A 20,297-nucleotide genomic window follows, 5' to 3' on the forward strand; every position below is an offset into this window, starting at 1 on the left:
CTAGATAATGTTATGAATAGACTTTTTGAGCATAGAGTCATTCATGTGTGATGCTGATATGAATGCTGAAATATTTGTGAGAAATGAGAAGACAGTGCAGTATTTCTTGGAGAGACCTGTAGTTTAGGATGTGAAACCCTGGAGGATAACTGACCTACAGAATATTTTAAACAATGTATTTTGTAAGGATGTTTTGTCTGTAGGCCAGGCGCTGATCCATAGTACCCACCAAACAAACAGTGGAGATGTAAGGAGCTTCAGCATCACCTTCACAGATATGTGGATAACTCACTTTCGCTGTTTCTTTCCAATGTAACATTACCTAAAAGTGAAGGTCCTCAGTCCTTTGTTCCCTTTAGTCTTTAATTTGTTTTTGTTGTGAAATGCATCACCCTGTTTCTACAGCTAAATGCACTTAAAGAGGTCTGTTACAACTTGTTACTAGCATTCCACTTCTTAATAGAAGCCTTTGTGACACTTCAGAACAGTTTTCTTAATGAAGCAACTGCTCAGATGTTGGGATATGTTATTTATATTGGTATATGCTGCTTAAAGGCAGGAAACAATCTTAGTTTTTATTCACTAGGTTGGTTTGGCAGGCACTGCTATGACCTGTTATATGGCTTGTTATATCCATCCCACTTACCTGATCCAGTATTGGCCATGTGCCGTGCTCCCTAAGGCTGTAATCTTGTTAATGTTCATAAGGCAACTAAAATGGGGCAGAGTCACTATTTGCATGGAAAATGCCCTTGGAAAAACCTGAAGTACTGAAGGAAGGTTGTCTGAATTGATAGTAGTTTTTCTTTGCAAGTCCATGCTTTATCGGTGTTGGTGTGCAGCTGGGAGGCAATTTCTAAGTTGGTATCTTTTAAATGTCAGACTTTTTTAAACTAATTGTGGTAATGAGATACCATGGTGACATTTACAAGCAGCAAGAAGCATTAGTCTGGAGATTCTAGCTCTCTCCAGCAAGCAAGAGGTGAACTTTGAAAACCTGCCTCTTCAGGAGTTGCCAGTGAGACCGCGCGTGCTGATACGCTCATTGCAACACTGATCCCTGTTAAGATGACGTGAGCAAGCAATACGTTTTGTGGGTATCAGTTTTCCTTTAGTCACATAAGCAAATTTTAAACCAGAAGCTATAGTTGTCAAAATATGGACAATGATAAATAATGCCAAGAAATCCCACTACCTTTCCATGTGGCACTATAGTTACTTAGGCAACTATATGGCAGCACTATGGGAATGTGTCTGTCTCACCCTGCTGGTTTTGGAGGTTAATGTGTGGAACTGAGAAATGAAAGGAAAAAATCAGCTGAAAAAGCCAACCTGGGTGTCTGGCTTGTCAGCCATCAGAAAGAATACCATGGGTAAGTCAGAGGACTAAGTAATGTAGAGAGAAATCCAAATAAAAATGTCTCTACAAAGCCTGAAAGAAGGAAGGGCTTCTGTGCAGGCTGAAACTCGCCAATCTGGAGAGATGAGTAGGGGAAACTTGCCTGTTACTAAGAGAATAGGATTCTAAGAAAACCAAATTAATTTGAGGAATATTTAAGTACTCAGAATTCCTGGAAATAAGGAAATAACAAGACTATTGTATTTTTGTCCTCTGTATAGATGTAAATCACCAGTTATCAACAAACAACCCTTGCGTTACAAGATTTGCTCTATTGACTGTGAAAGCAAAGTAGTAGCATGTCTCTGTGCTTTTCTATAAAGTTGAGCAGTGACACCTCTGTGCTTTGCAGCACAGTGCCTCAGACTGCAGAAATCTGAACTTCTGGGCCTCAGATAGGAAGTTTTAGATTTGCTTTGAAGAGATGGCAATTGTTACGTATGTCAGAATTCCTTTTTAAATAAACTGATTTACTGAATGTTTTGTTTTCTTACAGTGATGAATGCTGAACATTCAGACTCAGGATATGTTTCCCTAGACATAACAGTGAATGAAATTGCAACATAGGGAATCTCTTGGTGCTTTAGTGATGGTGCATGCATGAAAAAAAGAGCAGAAAATGATTCTTATACTTCTTGAGACAGTCTAGACCTATATGCTGATATCAAGTTCACTTCATCTCCTGCATCTGTGTTTTATTTCTTTACCTAAGAACATCTGTGTTCATATTACAACAGATAAATGATTTTCTTTCAAAGAGAAAGTGTCTGAGAAGTGCAAATTTTTCTTCTATTTTATCCTTTTCTACCACAGCTCTGTTAAAATTGCCTTAACACACTTCAATGCTGAACAGATATCTGGGCTGCAACCTGTTTCCCCTTTTTAAATGATTACTCCAAAGTTAAAAATACCTGAAATTGATTATTAAATCATGGAAAGCGTTTAAGAATTGAACTCTTACGGAAACCTGTGGTTTCTCTATCCTTTTCCTTTGTATTAATTGGTTTCTTCCTCTACAATTTCTGCTTATCATCGCAGGGTGCATATTTTTTAATGTGTTAGTTCAGAAAGGGAATGTCTTGTTGACATGAATCTTTCCTTCCCTGCCTTGCTTTAGGCTGTGGTGATGTTGAATTGTCTGTGAGAACAAAACTGAGTTCCTTTTAGAGTAAACAAAAAGTAAAGGCATGATACATGAGCATATTAAAAGCACTCTAGCTGCAGATGGCCAGCAGAATCTGGTTTGAAGTATTTTCCCTTCCTTCTAGAAATACCTGTAGTTTAGCTTGGGTTTTTTGCTCCCAGCAACATCTGTTTTGCTCAACAGACTTGCTCTTATTATTCTGCATAACTTACTAATGAAAGTATAGCCAAAATGGTGTTGTATTCTCATCAAACCCTGGATAAGTATTTAAAGTAAGGTGTGAATTCTAAAACTAGGTTTAATTTTTTTGCATTTTGGTGCTGTTTTCAACAGAACAGTTTTTTAATAAATGATAGCCTACAAATGCAGCTTAGACTTCATTATCAGTAATGCACAGTACTGCAAAATACAAGTATTCAGCATAGCAGTTTGGTATCTTAGTTTTTAAAGCACATGTTTAACATTACCTCTTTGATTCTGCTGTTATCAGATATAAATGACATAAGTTTAATAGGGAGTTCTGTTGACGTTGACAGGAGTGAAATAGAACTCAGTTCTTCCATAGCTATTGTTTCCAGAGGTTAAGAGAGTAGTAGATATTTTCATCACTAAAATAAATGTGAGGGGCTCAAGCTGTATGAGGGAACACACCTCTGAAGCACAGGATGAGCAGTTCTTTAGTGATAGCAACTTTCATGGACCTGTACTTGTGGACTGCATTTCACTCGCTGGCATTACAGAATTCCACAGAAAAGCTGTCTTGTTTCAGAGCATTTGCTATTTGTTTTTATATGGTAGCTTTCCTTCTAAACTACAAGAATATAGATAGCATAACTGCCTCCGCTCAAAGCATGGCAAGGGCGCTTTCAAGGAATTGTTAACTTAATTTTTCTGAATGTTTCTTACTGAAGTTGAACAAATGCAATACTTTCTCTCTGATTCTGCAGATTGCCTTGACTGTGGAAGTAAGTTCATATGTAAAATAGTATTTACTGTGGGTTAAGACTTGCAAATGCCTATTTGCTGATGAATTAGTAAAATCCATTTACTCTCTGAATTCTTGTCTAATGATTGCAAAGTGCACAATAACTGAGAAAATGCACTCAGAGAAACCTCAGCTTTAATGATGCAAAGAGTAAGGCCAGTTTTGCGTTATTTCCACGTGTTCCACAGGTCTTGTTTGACAGTTTGTTCCTGTGTAGCTTGTTATCTGGGATCAGTGTATGGCTTTTGCCTACAGAAATGATTCCTGGGAGTGGAAGAAGAGCTGCAGCAGTCTCTGCATTGGTTGTTGTATGTTAGTGCATGGCCTATTATAACGCAATAACCCTTGAATTTGCAATTTCTTCAACAAACATGGCTGAAACAATGACCAGAAAAGAAAATCTATTCTGCCAACTGAGCAAGTGTAAGTTTACCTAGCAGAGGAAAGCACTTCAACACTTACCTGTGAAATACCACAAAAAGAAATCTAGATTTATACAACTTCTGCTAGACACGTTTGGAAAGACTTCAAATGGAGAAAACCTATACAGATAAAGTAACTGAAAATTGAGGAAAAGCTGACGTTTGGTGGGCTCTCTGTTTCAGAGTAGCCCTGTGTAAAACACAGAGATCTGTATGCTAGGTTAGAGAACTTGAGTTTTAATCTTGGATGATACTTACACTATTTAGGGAGTCAGGTGGGTTGTGACATGATTGTGTTTAGTGCATGAGACTTTTTAAAGCTATAAAGTGCTTGTGCTTCCTTAAAATGGAAGTCTATGGGTATCAAGCTGCACACAGGGTTGAAGATCATTTTGCTTCAGTAGCCATGCACCCCAGAAGAAATGAGCTGAAAATCAGTTTGTCCTGATGTATGAGGTTAGTAGTGATTGATTCAGAACAGCAATTGGACCAGGAAGTCTGGTGTAATAGTGACTGAGAGAGAGCTAGTGTTCTGGAAATGTGTCAAGGATACCAAAGAACAAGATAATACTTAAGCCTGTCCAAACCAAGCAAGCCTAAAGTCATGAAGACCAAATATGGAGGGCTGAATCCCAACAGGTTGATGAATGTCTGGACAGCTGTTTCAGACTGCAGTATGTTTATAACACAGAGCTGGCTAGTGAAGTCCAAATCTCATTCAGTCACAGGATACTCACACACCAAAACCCAGCAAGACTCGCTGGCAAAAACAAAAAAAATCCTTCAGCAGGAGAGTGCTTTTGCTCAGCTAACAGTGCAGCATCTGGTAACCATGGGATCACCAATGTGATGCTTCTGCAGGACCAGTAGAGTCTAAGTGATTCCTGTCTCTTAATCCCAGCTGCTGGAAAGATCAGCTGCTAGTAATGGAAACAACATAAAGGCATATCCACGAGGAACAGGAAAAGAAGAAAGAGGAAATGTTTTTCATTCATTTAAATGCATAAGACAAATTATCCTCAATTAAAGGAAGAGAATTTTCATGAAGTAGCTGTATATCATCTGAAGTAGAGTAACCTTTGATGGAATGTATCATTAGTGTCTTGGCAGAGAGGTCTAGCCTATGATTTCTAGTGCAGAGATGCTTTGACAAGTGCTATATACTTTGACCAAGTAGATTACAATGTCAGTGAAATGCTGCTGTGCATTAGCTAGCTGTTATAGTAAGGAATGGCTCATCAAATTTGGGGTTCAAGCTAGTGCTTTTTCCAGGCGAATTTGTATAGCTGGTATACTTTGAAGTAAATTATTTTCTTTCCTTAGGTAGTTGGACCTTTATATTTCTGTGTGCAGTATCAGTTGAATTATTTAGTTTATCTTCTGTTTTATGCTGCTTATCTAATAACTTTCTATTAATTGAAGAAAGGTCTTTTTAGTGTAATCGTGACACAGATTTAGACACTGAAGTAAAAATATTACAAGGGCCTGGGGATCTGGATTTGAAAAAGTTCAAATGTAGCCAATAACATCCATTCCCTTTTATTCACATGGGATGCAAGTTGTTCGATTCATTTGACCTTTAATTCAAACTACGAAGGCTGGCACCAATAAGTATGGAAAGAAGTACTTTTGACCTTGTATCATGGGGCAAATTTAACACTTCATGATGGCGTATACAAAGATGATGATAATTATGTTGCACAATTGTGATTAAAAAAAAAAAAAAAAAGACAGGCAGAGGCATTAACATTCTACTTTTATATTTTGTGTCTTTTCCTCTCAGAACTGCTACTGTAATACTGGAGCAGAATAATTATTCATTTCTAAGTCTGGCACCTACAGCAGTGAAGAATAAGGTTGTGTCTCCATGTGAAATGCAGCACTCAGCATTTCTTACCCAGATGAAAAAGGAAAGATGTCAGGAAATGAAGATATGCCAAACTCTGGATCGTACACTCTGCACATACACTAAGGGATGCTTTGTGGTTTATCATTGACTACAAAATAGCTTTTGAATGGCCCTTTATGTATGTACAGAAGGTATTTGGTTTGTTTATTTGTTTTGTGTAAGAGAGAAAGACATGACACTCTAATGTTTTCTACTCTTATGATACAGAAAAAAAATGAATGTATTTTCTTTCAAAATCCAAATAGAGCTCTCTTACAAGTGCCAGAAATCTATTACAACATGACTTTGCATTCTCAATATATGACTGTATCCTGGTTTTAAAGAACAAAAAATGTGTATGTTTTAAGTATAGTTACTGTAGAGATAACTTCATATATATTTTCAGTTGCTTGTGGGAATGAGAAGATATACACACGCACAGTAAGGATAGCATTGAATATGAACTGAACATGTTTACGGAACAGTAACAAAGAGAGAACAATTTCCTTAACTTTAAAACAGAAATCATTGGTACATTGCTCTCCTTTAAAAAGAAAACAAACAAAAAAAACAGTGGATTGGTTAACTGCCTCAGGCATATAAACAGCCAGACTGACAAAGACCTGTGTCTAATTTTATGTATGAGAATAGCCTGGTTGATGTCTTTGGAACTAAATGTGTATCAAACAATGCCTGTGAATATAGTACTAAAAACGGTGGATACCATATTGTTTTAAGCAAAAATAACATTTTATTTTTGAACCTCTTGAAAAATCAGCACTCAGGTATCTTCTATTATTTTACACGAGAGGAAAATACGTTAGTAGAACAGCTTTATCCAAAAAATGATTTACTACAAACTTACAATTGCATCAAACAATATTTGTGTTTAAAAATAGCAGATCAGTAAATAGTTGTTGGTGTTGATCTCATATGCTAAAACATAACCATTGAAGTGTTAGGTTTTATAAATTATTATTTTTGAGACAATTCCATATATGGATGTTGAGAATAAATTAGAAGCTCTGCCTGTGCTTTTTTTCTGTTTATGAGCTGATACCTCATTCACTGGTCCTATGACAATGGAAAGCTGAATTGGGCTGTTCTGTTTGGGCTGCTTTTCTCTCAGGAATGTGTTTATGAAGTTCTTCAAGTTATCTCCCCAATCTTAATGTAATAGAAATCTGTCTTGATTTCCTCTGAGATCACAGCTTTTATCCTTTTATAATTCTCTTTGTCACTAATAGACAAAGAAATTTGGGCAGACATGCCTGAGTGGAAAAGAAGCAAACTGTCAGTGATGCAGCTCTTGGTTGTTCCTGGAGTAATCATTGCATCTCTTGGTTTGATTAATGTAATATATATAATTAATTGAACAACAACAAAGTGAGAGAACTGTATTTGTGGATTCAGTAGTAAGGCATACCTTCTTCTGCATCTCTGTAAGTCACTGATAAAAAAATGATAATCTGGTAGTGCTTTCACTGTGGGACTGACAATCTCTAGATGCCTCAGCAGTTTTTGTGGAGCTCATCATATTTTACCTTTAAAAAGGAAGCCAATCAATTTTGCTGCAGAAATCTTAGAATGCTCTTGGCATTCCCCGTGTTTGGCTATGAAATTCTGACTAAGAATAGGATCGGAATGTTTAGCTGAGTCCCACTGGGTCAGAGTCCTGTATGGGTGGTTTTTCTTTTAGCTTCAGAGTTGCTGTGCAGGCAAGGGGAATTCAGATGAAGTATCAGCAGTTAATTCAGGGGCATATGGCATTTCACAACCTGAGATGTAATGGAACTTAAAAGAATTGGTGCTGGGGCCAGTGTTGACATCTTTTCAGGTGATATGGACAGTGGAATCAAGTGCACTATCAGCAAGCTTGCAGATGATATGAGAGAGGGAAGGGATGCCATCCAGAGGCATAATTTCTTTTGAGTGTTTTGTTGTTGGCTTTCTGTTGTTTTGTTTTGTTGAAAACACGTTACCTGATTTTTCTCTATTCGCAGACTACACAGCAACTGAGTGAGACAAATTTTTAAGAGTGTTTTATGGAAGTTTAGGTATTAAAGCTTATGTGTCCTTTTAAGAACTTGATTTACAAACATTTGGGAACGCACACTTCTGTGTGATGACATTGGAAAACAGAACTCTACTCCTGAGGACCAGTGACTTCAGGGTTAATTTATGTCTTTTCAACAGAAAGGAATAGTGGGTTCATAAAGGCTGGAGGTCATTTGAAACGTTTGGACTGAACAACAGCAACAGCTTTCATATATGCAGGAGTTAGGCTTATGTACAACACTGTGTGCAGTTTGGGTAGCTGCACATGCAAGTGTATGATGTCTGTTTACGTAAATGATACATTTTTGTGTGCGACAACCTGTGGAATAAAAAGTAGAGCCTGAACTGAAGGAATGTTTAGAACAGACTCAAGACCAAGACTTCCTACTTCCCTGTGCAGCATTTCTGCTGTTTTTATTCCCTCAAACTACTTAAAGGAAACTGATAACTTAGCTGAAGTCCAGGCAAGGCAGTTATTAGTGTCATCTGTACACAAGAGATAACAGTGACGTAATCTTAGTGCAAAAGAAAAAAAAAATGCAATGTCACTTGTTTCTTGGAACAGTTTTTTCCTGAGGAAATGCAAGTGGCTTGTTGTGACTCTGTCATGCACCCATAAACTTCGCCTCTTAGAAATGTTTTACTATCTTTTTGGTTTTGCAAGCTATGATATGCTGAGGACTGCAAAAAACAGGAATTCTTCTGCGTGTTGAACAGAAAGATTTTTCAATGGGAAAGAGTAAGTTGAACAATGTGGTATTATGAATAGAGGTTAAAAATGTGAAAAAAATCTTATATCTCTGTTGTCCTGCATCTGTAATGCATGTAACAACAGTCCTCTCCCAGGTCTCAAACCTGACGTGTTAGTGGTTTGCTCACTTTTTATGAAGAAAGTCAAACGTCATCTTTTCTTCTGCAGCTTTAAAATTAAAAAAAGTAAACTGGTCAGAACAAAATTACTAAGTACAAAGATATGATGTGTAATGATTTAGTCCAAAACTTGGGCTGTGTGTGCACCAAAGCCTGCAGAAGTCATGAAGCTGGACAGGAACAAGTAGGCCATTTGGCTCCACAGCACGGTGTTGTGAAACTTGGCTTGGAGAAAGTGGAAGCATCTCACCAATAGGTAACCGCAGCCCTTCACTTCTGGCTCCATCGGTGACCTTGTTACACAGACTGAAGCAGTTTAGATTGTGCCAAAAAATGAGAGCTGCAAATCTTCAAGGAATGTTGCAATCATGTGGGGAGGTACTAAATACATTTAGACTATTCCAGAGCAGGAATCGTATCCAAAATACATTTTTAGTCTTGGACATCAGTGTCCTTTGAACCTAGTCTCAGTAGCCTAGAATATTTTGGGGTGGGGTTTTTTTTGTGCTTAATGCTCTGGACCCTTACCTAAATTTTCATGGCTCAGTGTATCTGTTTTGCGCTATGAAATGTAAACAGGGTTAGTGTGATAAGCACCTTGCTAAGTGTGATACAATTTGGTGACATGTAGCTTTTAAACATTCTATCAACTAATTCCTCATTGAGATGTTCTTCAAACTGAGTACCATGTGTTATATTTGATATATCGGTTTATTAGAAAACAAAGTTTGAATAGCAATTACTGTATCCAATACTTCTGTGATTACAATATGTAGGCTCGGAGGAAAATCCCTAATAGCTTTCTGAGAGTTACCAAAGAGGGAAATGTAACTCATGCTTTTGGATCCAGTGTTATAGTATATGTGGTACATAAGCATAGGTATATGGAAGGAGTTTTTTAAAAAAGGCAAATATCACTGCTGTCTTCCCTGAGCTGGGCTTCTAGAGTTCCTGATGGTGAAGTATGTCCATTGCTGTGTGTACTTCTTGTAGCCTGATCTTTGCAGTCTGCTGTTTTCTCATGAAAAGAAAGAAGAAGTAGAGAATTCAGAGTATTTAATATATCTTTGGCAACTTTAAATGGATTTAAACCATAGAAGCAGCTGATGCTGATTGCCTTGTGAAGGGTAACCCACTTGCTTGGTTATTGGTCTCCCTCTCTGGGGACAGTATGTGGCAGATGTGCCCACTGTTGCTACTTGCTCTTTCTGCTCGCAAGAAATGCCAGGGCTTGTGTGACTGCTGATCTTGGTTTTATTGTGTTGTATGAGGTTTGGGACCTTTTTGCTGTCACTGATTTCCTTCCCTGAAATCAAACTTCTGCAAACTGCTAACTGTGATATCTGAGCATGTGTCAGGTACTAGCGAGTGCATAATACTTGCAGCCTTTTTTAAAGCACTCATGAAAGGTGCTTAAATTCCTTTAAAAAGTGGGAGGAGCCCAAAGAACCCACAAGAAACAGCATTTTGCGAAGTATGAAATAAACATGTAAAGGTACAGCGAAATCATCACTTTGGCTCCAGCCTCAGAGTGTGACAGAGCAAATAAGTCCTGTGCTCCCTCTGTGCATCCATCTGTCAATATGTGCTGTGTTACAGATGTTATTGATCCAGAGCACTTTACCTGCACGTCAGTACAGGCTGTACTCGGGCATGTGACTGCTCTGGTGCTGGCATTCTTTCCATCTTTCCTGAGTTTATCTCCTGTAAACTTTTTCCCTTTGTGTGCTGTGGCTGAACACCTCGCTCCCTTAAGTAGCTGGGCCCTCCTCCAGAAGAGATCTGACACACTGGGGGGTTTCACCTTCAGCTTTGGCTGAGGGCAGGGATGCTGGTGTGGTTGGCTGAATATTTGAGAAGCCAAGTGGGCTAGAGCTGCCACTTTATTCCTTACATAAGGACATGTGTGCTCACTGCAGGATGTGGCCGTTCCCCCTTGCAGATAACAGGTTACAGACAGCTGGCACATTGCCTTCACGCCTGTGCTTGTACTTCCATGGGAAGAAAGTACCCTGCCTCCAGGTGCCAAAGCAAACTAAATGTGCACTGCTTGAAAAGCATATCCTGGATAAAAGTGCAAGAGATTTTTTTTGTGGCTTGTGCAATTTGAGGAGCAAACAGCGATGTTTACCCTGTGCCCAAATCTGCCCACATAAGCAGATCAGACTTTTTTAAAATGTTGTTCTGGAAGGTCAGAGACTTTTGTTTGCTGTGTGTGTTTTTTTGCTTAGTCAAGCAAAGTTCACGGGAGTCAGAGGAATGATTTGATTTCCCAGTTTTCTTCATTCTTCACTGTGTGCATTGTTGAATGCATCTCTGGTAGTCTCAGCTTGGAGCATTAGCGAAGAAGCTCTAATTTCTAAACAAAATGTAACTTCAGAATTACTGAATGAATGGTATCAAATGATGGAGGGGCTGTTTATCTCCTCAGTGTTGGCATTATGTGCACAGAAGATGTACTGTGCAACTATTTGAGGTCTTCCTCTGAACCTTCTTGTGTGCAAAGGCTCTCCCAACTTCTATAACTCATGTTGCTTTTCTGGAGTCAGAGAGAGAACTTTGGGTTTAGATACATCCAACACGCAAATGCAGTGTTAAGGAGAGCTGACCTTTTGTAGTGTATGTACTTCAACCAGCACTGAAGGATTTACGCTACTGTAATATGTTAGAGTCATGACACTGTCTCTGCACTTTGCCAACAAACATTTTCAGTTGTATCTCTTCAACATCATCACAATAGTTTATCTACAAAGAAGGGAGTAATTCCCTACCTGACAAGGGTACCATGAGTTTCCTTATGTTTGTGTTGTTGTTTTTCATTTCTTTGTTGTTTTAACTGAGTACTCCTGATAGACTCTGATAACTCTCTCCAATAACAACACTCAGCACGAGTCACCTGCTGCATGTTTATGTGGCTCACTGATATACGGGTTGTCTCATGGCTCCTCTCCACCCTTTTTGTTTGCTTTCTTTTCCTGATAGAGATGGAGGAGAGAAGGTGTAAAGCTTCTTCTGTCCTTGAAACCTTGAGCCTATCCTTTCCTCCTCCTGTGGACTTTCTCACTACGTGGTTTCTGCCTGCATAAACACAGATTAATACTGCAGCTGAAGTTCCTTTAGATTAGACAGCGTAGTGCTGCTTGATGAACTGCCAGGCTGGCACGTGTGTATTTTTTAACTGAGATTTGATCTGTAGCTACTGCACTGTCATTTGCCTGAGGTTTTCACAGTGTGTTCTTCCTGTACTCGGGGCATTACCTCAGCTGCTAATTACTTCTCTCATCATGAACAAAATCGTGCTGTTTACCTTAAAGGTGATGCATCAGCTTCATCCTGCTTAGCTCACAGACCTGCAAGTTAACTGCCTGCTTACAGCTGTTCCCCTGAGGTTCTTGCTCTACTGGTTTTCCGTCAGCTTCCACTTTCCAATTAGAGTCATTTGGAAGCACTCAACCTTCAGAAGGTGTACTTTTCAGTGCCTGTTCCCACTTACACTAAAAGATGATTATACAATGCAAAAAGTCACATTTCAATGCAATGACTGTTTTTGGCTTGCAAAAATATTTTAAGATATGTGTGCAAGATGTCATAGAGGTATACTTTGTACTCTGTTATAATCCAGGCCAAAGGAGAGGATGCAGCTTAATCATTACAGACTTTGGACAGGGAGGCATGACTTTTGGTTTCTATTCTTGGTTTTACTGCTGACTTAACATGTGACTTGTGCAAGTGATTTAACCTCTGTGTGGCCCAGCTTGCCTACATGTAACATAAATATTATAATCTCTGCTTCTCAATTTTTGCCACTGAGGGCACTACAGTAGCCTGTTGTGAGCACCCTGTTTGATGACGTGTTGAACGTAAAGTGCAGCTCTGCAGATTTGTTTTTCATTCCTCCCCATCCATGCCCCTTAATGGCATTCTTCTCCTTACTGGGGTACTGAGCCAGTGGCCTCTCCCAGCAGCTATGTTTGAATAAAACAGAGGAACTGGAAACCATAAGAATGAGGCTTGTGAGCGTTGGAAAAGGCACATCTTTATGTGTACAGCCTCTGACTCGGCAGTTGCCTTCCACAAGCAGTCATGGTAGTTATAAACTTCAGAGTAAAAGGAAGTAACACACTACCTGAGTCTGGTGTTTCTGAGCTCAAGCATACCAAAATTCAGCTCTTGCAGTTATGGAGAAGGGAAAAAAGTCAGAGCACAAATTAATTTTTGTGGATGGCTTTGTGAGATGATCATTTGCCATGTCGCCATAAATGATGTGTTTGAATTACAAAAATCTGTGACGTGCACTTCTCTGTAGCCCATACATGAGCCATCTGAGCAGGTGGTTTGTGCAAGGGCTTCTGCAGTGGTCAAGAATATCGTACTGAAGCAGTTTGTAAGTCATAGAGACTTAGATGTGCTTGAGTTAAAGTCTTTTCTCCCTTGCTTGTGTTAGAAGATCAACTATGGACAAAATGGGCCTCAGCAGGACCTGGCCCAACAGTGCATCTCTTCCCTCTGTAATATATGTCATTGACATGGGATGAGACTCTGCAAGGAGTAATGAAAACAGATTCCAAATATAAAAGTAGCTGGTATTATCAAAAAAAAGATAAAGTGAGTGGAAATACTGTAGCAGAAACTGCTGCAGCAAATGTTTTCTTCTAAAACCTGCACAAGAGTGCTGAAAAGACACACATTCTTTCCTTGGGTTCGTGCATCTGCTCCGAAGTAACAGCTGAGAGGGAGAACGTAAAAAACTATATAAGCATCAGAACGTTTTAAATATAATTTAACATGGATTTACCTGGTAGAACAACTTGGAGAAGGGACAGCCAAAGTTCAGCGTGTTAGCATGGTCTGCTCCTGACACATATTCTCCACATGCTCCTAGAATGAATATCAGTAACGATATAGAGATGACTGAGCGAGGCACAGACCTACTTAAGTGTGAGGTTTTATTAGAACTAAGTGCATACTTTAAGTGGAGAGGTTATTATTAAAGATGAAGGCCGAAATTCTGCCCCTACTACTGTCCATGGCAAAATCCCTACAGATTCTATGTACAGCAGGTTTTTACTCATCTTGAAATGTAGCCAGCAGAAGCAGCAGCAAACTGCTATGCGGTTGTCTCTCCTTTTTTGATTTTTCTCATTGCTGGTCAGGTGTTTAATGCAGAATTAAGCTTTCTTTCTCTGCCCTGCGTGGCTTCCTTTTACCATCCCCTTCTATCACCACAGGCAGTCTGCCTGTCCTAGCAGGTTGAGCTGGATGCTGATTTTATTGAGAAGCAAGGGAGGATCACTCATACAGTCACTTCTGCTGTCTGATGTTCCTAGGCAGGAATCATACATCATCATAGGCATCCTAAGCTGCTAAAGCTGCTTCTGCAGTGAACAACTCATCGCAGGCTACTCAGATCCCTTTTATGAGAGCTGACTTCTGTTAACACTGCCCTATGGCTTACCCTCGTACACTGCATCACATACGTTCTTGTTTGACCATAGCTATATTGATGTCAAACTTTATACCTGTAGTATTCATGGTAACGGTTTTTTTTCAGTATTTCTGGACATGTGAGCACACTGTTCCAGCCACACCATATGCAGAGACAAAACAGACAAGTACCCCAGAAGACTGGGGTATTCCTTGCCTGGGTGCATTCCCTTCCTCATAAAGCCCGGACTACCTGTGTTTGCAATGCAGAAAGCTCACATTTGGCAAGCTTTAGAAAACACATTTAGCCCCTACTAAAATATGGCCTGCCATCTTGCACACGTTATTGTTCTGTTCCTACATGCATGGCCTTGCACAGATTCCAAGAAAAAATGCTTCTTAAAATACAGCACATAACTTAAACTTGGCTGTGTATGCAAAGGAAAAGCAATTAAAGGTAAAAATATTGTCTCAGATCCAGGGAGTTTGAGACAGGAACATTGTTATTGCTCCCCTGAAGAAATCAGAATGCATTCACATTTAATGCGTTCTCAGAAGCCTGTGCTGAACTTTCCTAGAAAGAATGAAGAGAGGTGGTACAACCAGTAATCCCAATGACCCGTTACATTGAATGAACCTCTTAAATGAAACAACAAAATTTATACACATCATGTAGAGTGCGTACCTGCAGCTAGCAAGTACCAAATGATGATAGCTTTGTTGGTGCCTCAGTCACTTTTTACAAGCTCCTAAGGAGGAGCCCCTGAGTGCCCCAGGGGCTGACCTCCGAGAGAACAAGTGCTCACAGGTCTGTGTGAAGCACAGCAGCAGGTCTGCACTGCTCAGATAATGCACATCGGTGAGGTCTCTGCTCTCTGTCTGCTTTAGCAGTGTTGGGCATCAGCACTGGAGGAAGGTCTATGGAATCTCAGGCCAAAGATGACGGGTAATAAAAACGTCACCCTGGCAATAAGGAGGCAGATAACAAGATGCCCAGTGTGTGGCACAGGCAAGCACCAGCACCAGAGGTGGGAAAAGCTGAGGCCCCAAGCCTTGCAAATACACAGGATGCCTGAGGAGCTGCTCCCTTCTGTGCCTTCACTGCTCTGGGCTCTGAGAGAGAGAACACAGAGAATTCCTCTCTTACATTTATTTAAAAGTATTCATGCAGATAAGAACAAGGGGAATCAAAGTCTGAGTTTCGGCTTCAAAATCTGAAGGTGTTTCAAGGTGTTCTGTGAAAAAGAGTGTAATTGCTTTATTGGCACAGTGAAAAGATATCTTGGGGGTGAAGACTTTCCTCCAGATTTAAGGATGCGTTGTAATGGGAGCCCTGCTGGGTGCAGGGGCAGCTGTTACACATCTGTGCAAACTGCGTCACCTGAACTCCTCTGTTGGACCCGGCTGTGATTATGGGTCAGGCAGAGGTGGCAGCACACAAACGCTGTCTGTGCCTGCTGGCTCACTGTGCTCCGCTCTCTAGTTCCTCTCGCAGGGAGGCAGCCCTTTCTCCCCACGAGGGAGCACAGGTGCACGGTGTGAGGTCAAGTTTCGGGATGCAAAAACAAAATCTGCATTCAGATATTCTTTTTGGTCACGGAAAGTTTGGTGTGGAATTTGGTGCCGATTTCTGATCGTTTCCCACCCTGCTATACAGATGGGGTGCTGGCTGTTCTGGTGGGCCAGCAGCATCAGCGACGGAGCTGCAGGTGCCGCTTTATTCGTGCCCTGGCCGTTATTTGTTGTGGACGCGTGTTGATAAACTCCCGCGTGCCTCAGTTTTTTTGCCTGAAGAGCGTCACGAGCCCTGCTGAGCCCTGCGCTGAGCCAGCCCGACAGCACGGGCCGAGCGGAGCGCCCGTCCCCGCAGCCGTACCCCAGGGCCTCCCCTGCGCGCCGTGGCGCGGTGCGGCCGCCTGCCGCTCGGTGCCGGGCCCGCTCGGAGTCGCTGCCGCTGCCCCGGGCCGGCCCCCCCGCCTCCCTCGCCTTCCCGTTTTGGCAGGGGATTAAAGCAGCTCCCCCCTGTGGCAGCAGTGACCCAGAAACGAGTTTGATTCACGGAGTCCTTCCTCCATAACAAGTACAAACGTCAGTCAGAGGGAGTCTCCGGCGGCGCGTGTGTGTGTGCGTGTGTGTGCGCGGCGCGGACGGCCGCTCTCCGCGCCCCGCCGCCGCCTCGCCGAACTCATGCGGCGGCCCCGCGCCCTCCGCGCAGGGGGAGCCCGGCCGCGCCGCCCGCCGCCGCCCCGCCGCCAGCAGGTAACCGTGCCGCCGCCCCGCGCCGCCGCAGCGCCCGCCGGGGAGCCGCCAGCACAGCCATATTTGATGGGTTTTTTTGTCGCTCCGGAGGCGGCGGGAGAGCGGTCGGGTGCCGAAGGTCGCTGCCTAGTGGAAATAAGAGAGTACGTCATTAACATGGCGCCGCGGCAAAGCGGGGCGGGAGGCGGCCGAGTTGCGGCTCCGCTATCCCGCGCGCAACTTGTGCCGGGCCGAGCGGGCGGAGGGAGTGAACGGGGGAGGAAGGGAGAAAGGGAGCGGGGACCCGCCGCGTCGCGCCGCGCTCCGGCCCGGGCTGAGGGCAGCGCCGCGGGCTGCGCCGGAGCCGCTCGGGGGGCGGAGGGCGGCGGCGGTCCCGGCGGAGTCGCGCCGGGAGGGGGCACGGCCGGCGGCTGTCCGGCTGTCACCGCGGCACCGCGCGTCCCGGAGCCGCCCCGCTCACCGCGGGAGGAGGGGCCGTGCGCGGAGCGGCGCGCTTACGCCGAGTGCCCGTTTGGGCTCGGAGGGAAAAAAGCGCGCTTCGAAAGCATAGAATCCGCTCTCGGCGGAGCGGGGCACAAGTTACTGCTCGGGGTGCGGAAGGGGGGGGGGGGGGGGTGTTGCTTTGGGCGGCAGGTGCAGCGGCCCCTCGCCATCCATGTGCCCGGCGCCGCCCCGCCCGCCCGCCCGCGCTCGGGGAGTTTAAAGGCGCGCGGGGCGCGAGCGGCCACGTGGGGGGCGCGGTGCGAACTTGGCGGGGCAGCCCCGCGGGATGGTCGGACCGTGCCGCCCTTGGCGCGGCGCTGGGCACGCGGGTCCGTACGGCGGCGTTTGGCCGGGGCAGAACGGAACGGCGCCATGGCCGTCGGAACGGCCGGGCACGGCGGGGCCTCCCAGCCGCATAACGGTCCGCGCTCCGTTCGCGAAACGAGACGAAGCGCCGCCGCTCCCCGCCGCCGGGATGGTTCCCCGCCCCGTTCCGCTCCCCGCCCGGCCCGGCCGTCGGCGCCGCGGGGCTCGCCGCGTTTCGGGGCGGGCGGAGCGGCGGGTGTTTGTTTGTGCGCAGCGCCTGCTGGCTGCCGCCTGTGACGAGAGGTGATGCACAGTTTCCAGAACTGTCTGGGAGTGGGAGGAGAGACACACACCGACACGAGCGCGAGTCCCCGCCGCGATCCCGGCCCCCCCGACGCCGTGCCCTCGCGCCCAGGGCGGGGGCGGTGCCGCCGTTCCGGCGGTGACGGCGCTCGGGGCGGCGGGGCGGCCAGTTTAATTTGCGGCCGGGCCCGAGCGGATTGGTGGCGGCGGGCGGCGGGGAGGAGCGGCGGCAGGGGAAGGAGGCGGGGGCGCCGGGCCGTTCAAATGCAGAGCGACGGCGGCGGCGCGGCCCGGCGGCTCCGTTCCCTTTGGCGGGGCGGGCGCTGAGGTGGGGCTGCCGCGTGGGGAGAACAGAGCGAAGCGGAGCCGAGCGGCGCCCGGCGGCACCCGCGAGGCGGCAGATTTGAACTGGTCCCGCCCGCAGGAGGGGCGGCGCGCTGCGCTGCGGCGGCGCCCGCGGGAAGGAGCGCGCGGTCGGCGGCGGATCCCCGTGTTGTGCTGCCGGCCCTCGGCTGGTCGTGCCGCTCTGGTCCAGGCCCTCCATGGCCCGCAGGTGAGCTCAGCGGGGCTCCGAGCCGCCGGCCGCGCTGTGGGAGCTCCCAGGTGTGACGTGCAAATGAGCGGCTCTCGTGGCCGAGCGGCGGCACGACGAGATGTGGGTTCCCCGCCGGTAGCGCTAGAAATTAGGTTACCTTTTAACGACGCGCCTCGGTTGGCTTTCTAATTCAAAATCAGTTGGATGCTTTTGTGCCGCCCGCATTGGTTAGTTTTCAGGGACGGGTTTTGCCGTGACAAGAAACGATGTCCTTCTTAAGTTGGCTCTGTCCTTTAAGCGTGTCAAAAGCTGCCCACACTTATAAACCTGCAGCCTTCACAAAGCGCTGCCAGAACGTGCTTGTGATTCTGTTTGGAGAGGGTTCTCACCCTCAGCGGGATGTTGTTGAACAGCAGGGCTGTGCGCTCAGCAGCAGCCAGGTTTTCCCTCTGGCTGCACACACCGCTTGCTCGCTGCTTTTGAGCTTTGTGTAATACACGTGTTTAAAATACAATAACAATAATAAACCTCCTTCCCATTCACAGCTGCACATTTCCCTTCTGGCTTCTCTGGTTTCATTCCTGGTTCACGCAGATGAAAATGCGCAGTGATTCCTCTAGTGCTTTCTCCCAACCGTTCATCCTACTGCTGGTTCCAGTGGGACCATCCGAGCTGACGGCTCCTTGGTGGCAGGGCAGGGTGGGCTGGGTGCGCTGCCAGAGCTCGCTTTGCCAGGGCTTTGGGCAATCGCTTCCACCGGCACAACTTGAGAATAGGTTTTAGGAACCAGTTTTGTGCAGGTAGAGCAGTGAGCGTGTGGGTCTCAGGTGTGCTGCGCTCAGACACTTGTGCTTTTCCTTGTTGGGGTTGGAGCAGGGTGGTGCAGTTAATGGGAGAGAAGAGTGCTCCTGGCCTGGGAACGTGCTGCCTTTGTTTAATGGCACACTGAGGGCTTTTCTCTCCAAATCCAGGGTCTTGGGCTTTTTTATTTCATTTCAGGTTGGAATGTGTGCTATTCTCTGTGACTACAGAACTTTCAAAGTTTCTATCAGTGTTAAAAAGGAGTTAAGAAATTTTCTGTAAATTGGAGTAGTTGATAGTATTTTTGATGTAACTGTGCCCAGAAGAAAACAGCAGTTTTCTGTTCTTGCACCAGTTCATGAAGAGCAAGGTGCTGCCATGACCCAGCTACTGAACAGAAAGCAGCAGAAGAAACCAAGTGTGTTCATCTGCTGTTCTTGTGACTAAGTGTTAAACTTCCATGTACGCCGTGAGTGTTCTGAAGTGATCTCTGGTGCACTGGGTGTAATTAGGTGTTGGTTTCAGGGCAGTCAGTGCATTACATTCAGGAGAAGCCAGATTTCAGTTTGTCTTCAGTGTGTGCATCTGTCATAATTCTGTGCTCTTCCCATCCTGTCTCTTCTGCAGCTGCTCATTGCAGTTCGTCACACTGCCACCTGCTAACACGGTTCTGGTTAGTTGTCTGCCAGAGTGTGAATGATGAACTTTCTACGTGGAGGTTTATCCCTGAAGGTTCTCTAGTAATAACTGCACTGCAGTTCCTTTGAGCTGCACAAGTAGACTTTTTCAAATACAGTTATTTAAAAAAACATGTCTGTTTCACTATTAGCATTGCAAAGACTTGGACGCACTACATCTCTCTCTTCGGCCGTGCCCACTCAAGGTCAGATGCAGTGATAAAGTAGATGGTGCCATTACGGCTTAGTACCAGTGTAAAACAACCAACCAACCATATATATATATGCAGCACATTCATGTGTACACATGCATGCTCACCTACAGTTTTTATGGGGTAGTGCCTGGATTTCTGCTCTGAGGAAGCTAGAATTAAGTACTTTGCATTTTGCATCTTTGCCTGAAAAAAAGCAAGAGAAAGGATTTTGGTATTGCTGTCCTGTGCAGCTTCTGTTGCTTGTCAGTTGTTTCAAATCAGCCTGCTGTAGAGGTAGGAGATGAGCAGAGCGGTGATGCTTGCTGCTGTGCAGTGCTGTGCAGTGCTGTGCTGGGTCATGTTGCTGTGCACCCTGTGAAGAGGCAGCAGAACTGGCTGTGTTCTTAGGGACAGCTTGTTAGTGTGTAGGGTGAGATGTCTGTGGCTCACCCTTGTTAGAGCGTGCAAATCCACCATGCGTTTGACATTGATTTTGGATTATCATTTTGTCGCTTCATTTGCACAGCGTTTTACAGGTGTTGTGCAATA

General features: G+C 44.7%; 1 protein-coding gene across 9 annotated transcripts in view; it reads left to right on the forward strand.

The window, feature by feature from the left end:
• JADE1 (jade family PHD finger 1) overlaps positions 1-20,297 on the forward strand; it is a 125,978-nt gene that overhangs the window by 71,457 nt on the left and 34,224 nt on the right. The window contains exon 1 of one of the 9 annotated variants that reach the window (XM_015861227.3): positions 8,455-8,635. The exons of 1 other annotated variant lie outside the window; for it this stretch is intronic. In XM_015861227.3, coding sequence (XP_015716713.2) covers positions 8,626-8,635 — 10 coding nt within the window. In that variant the 5' untranslated portion in view covers positions 8,455-8,625. Of the gene's footprint in view, positions 1-8,454; positions 8,636-8,961; positions 9,023-9,429; positions 9,729-16,267; positions 16,593-17,769; positions 18,095-20,297 lie in introns of those variants that run through there. 7 more of the 9 variants (XM_085546546.1, XM_015861228.3, XM_085546544.1 and 4 more) reach the window with 7 other exon arrangements.

This window comes from Coturnix japonica, chromosome 4, assembly GCF_054131305.1.
Source record: "Coturnix japonica strain WE chromosome 4, WE-NBRP24, whole genome shotgun sequence".
NCBI classification, from domain to species: domain Eukaryota; kingdom Metazoa; phylum Chordata; class Aves; order Galliformes; family Phasianidae; genus Coturnix; species Coturnix japonica.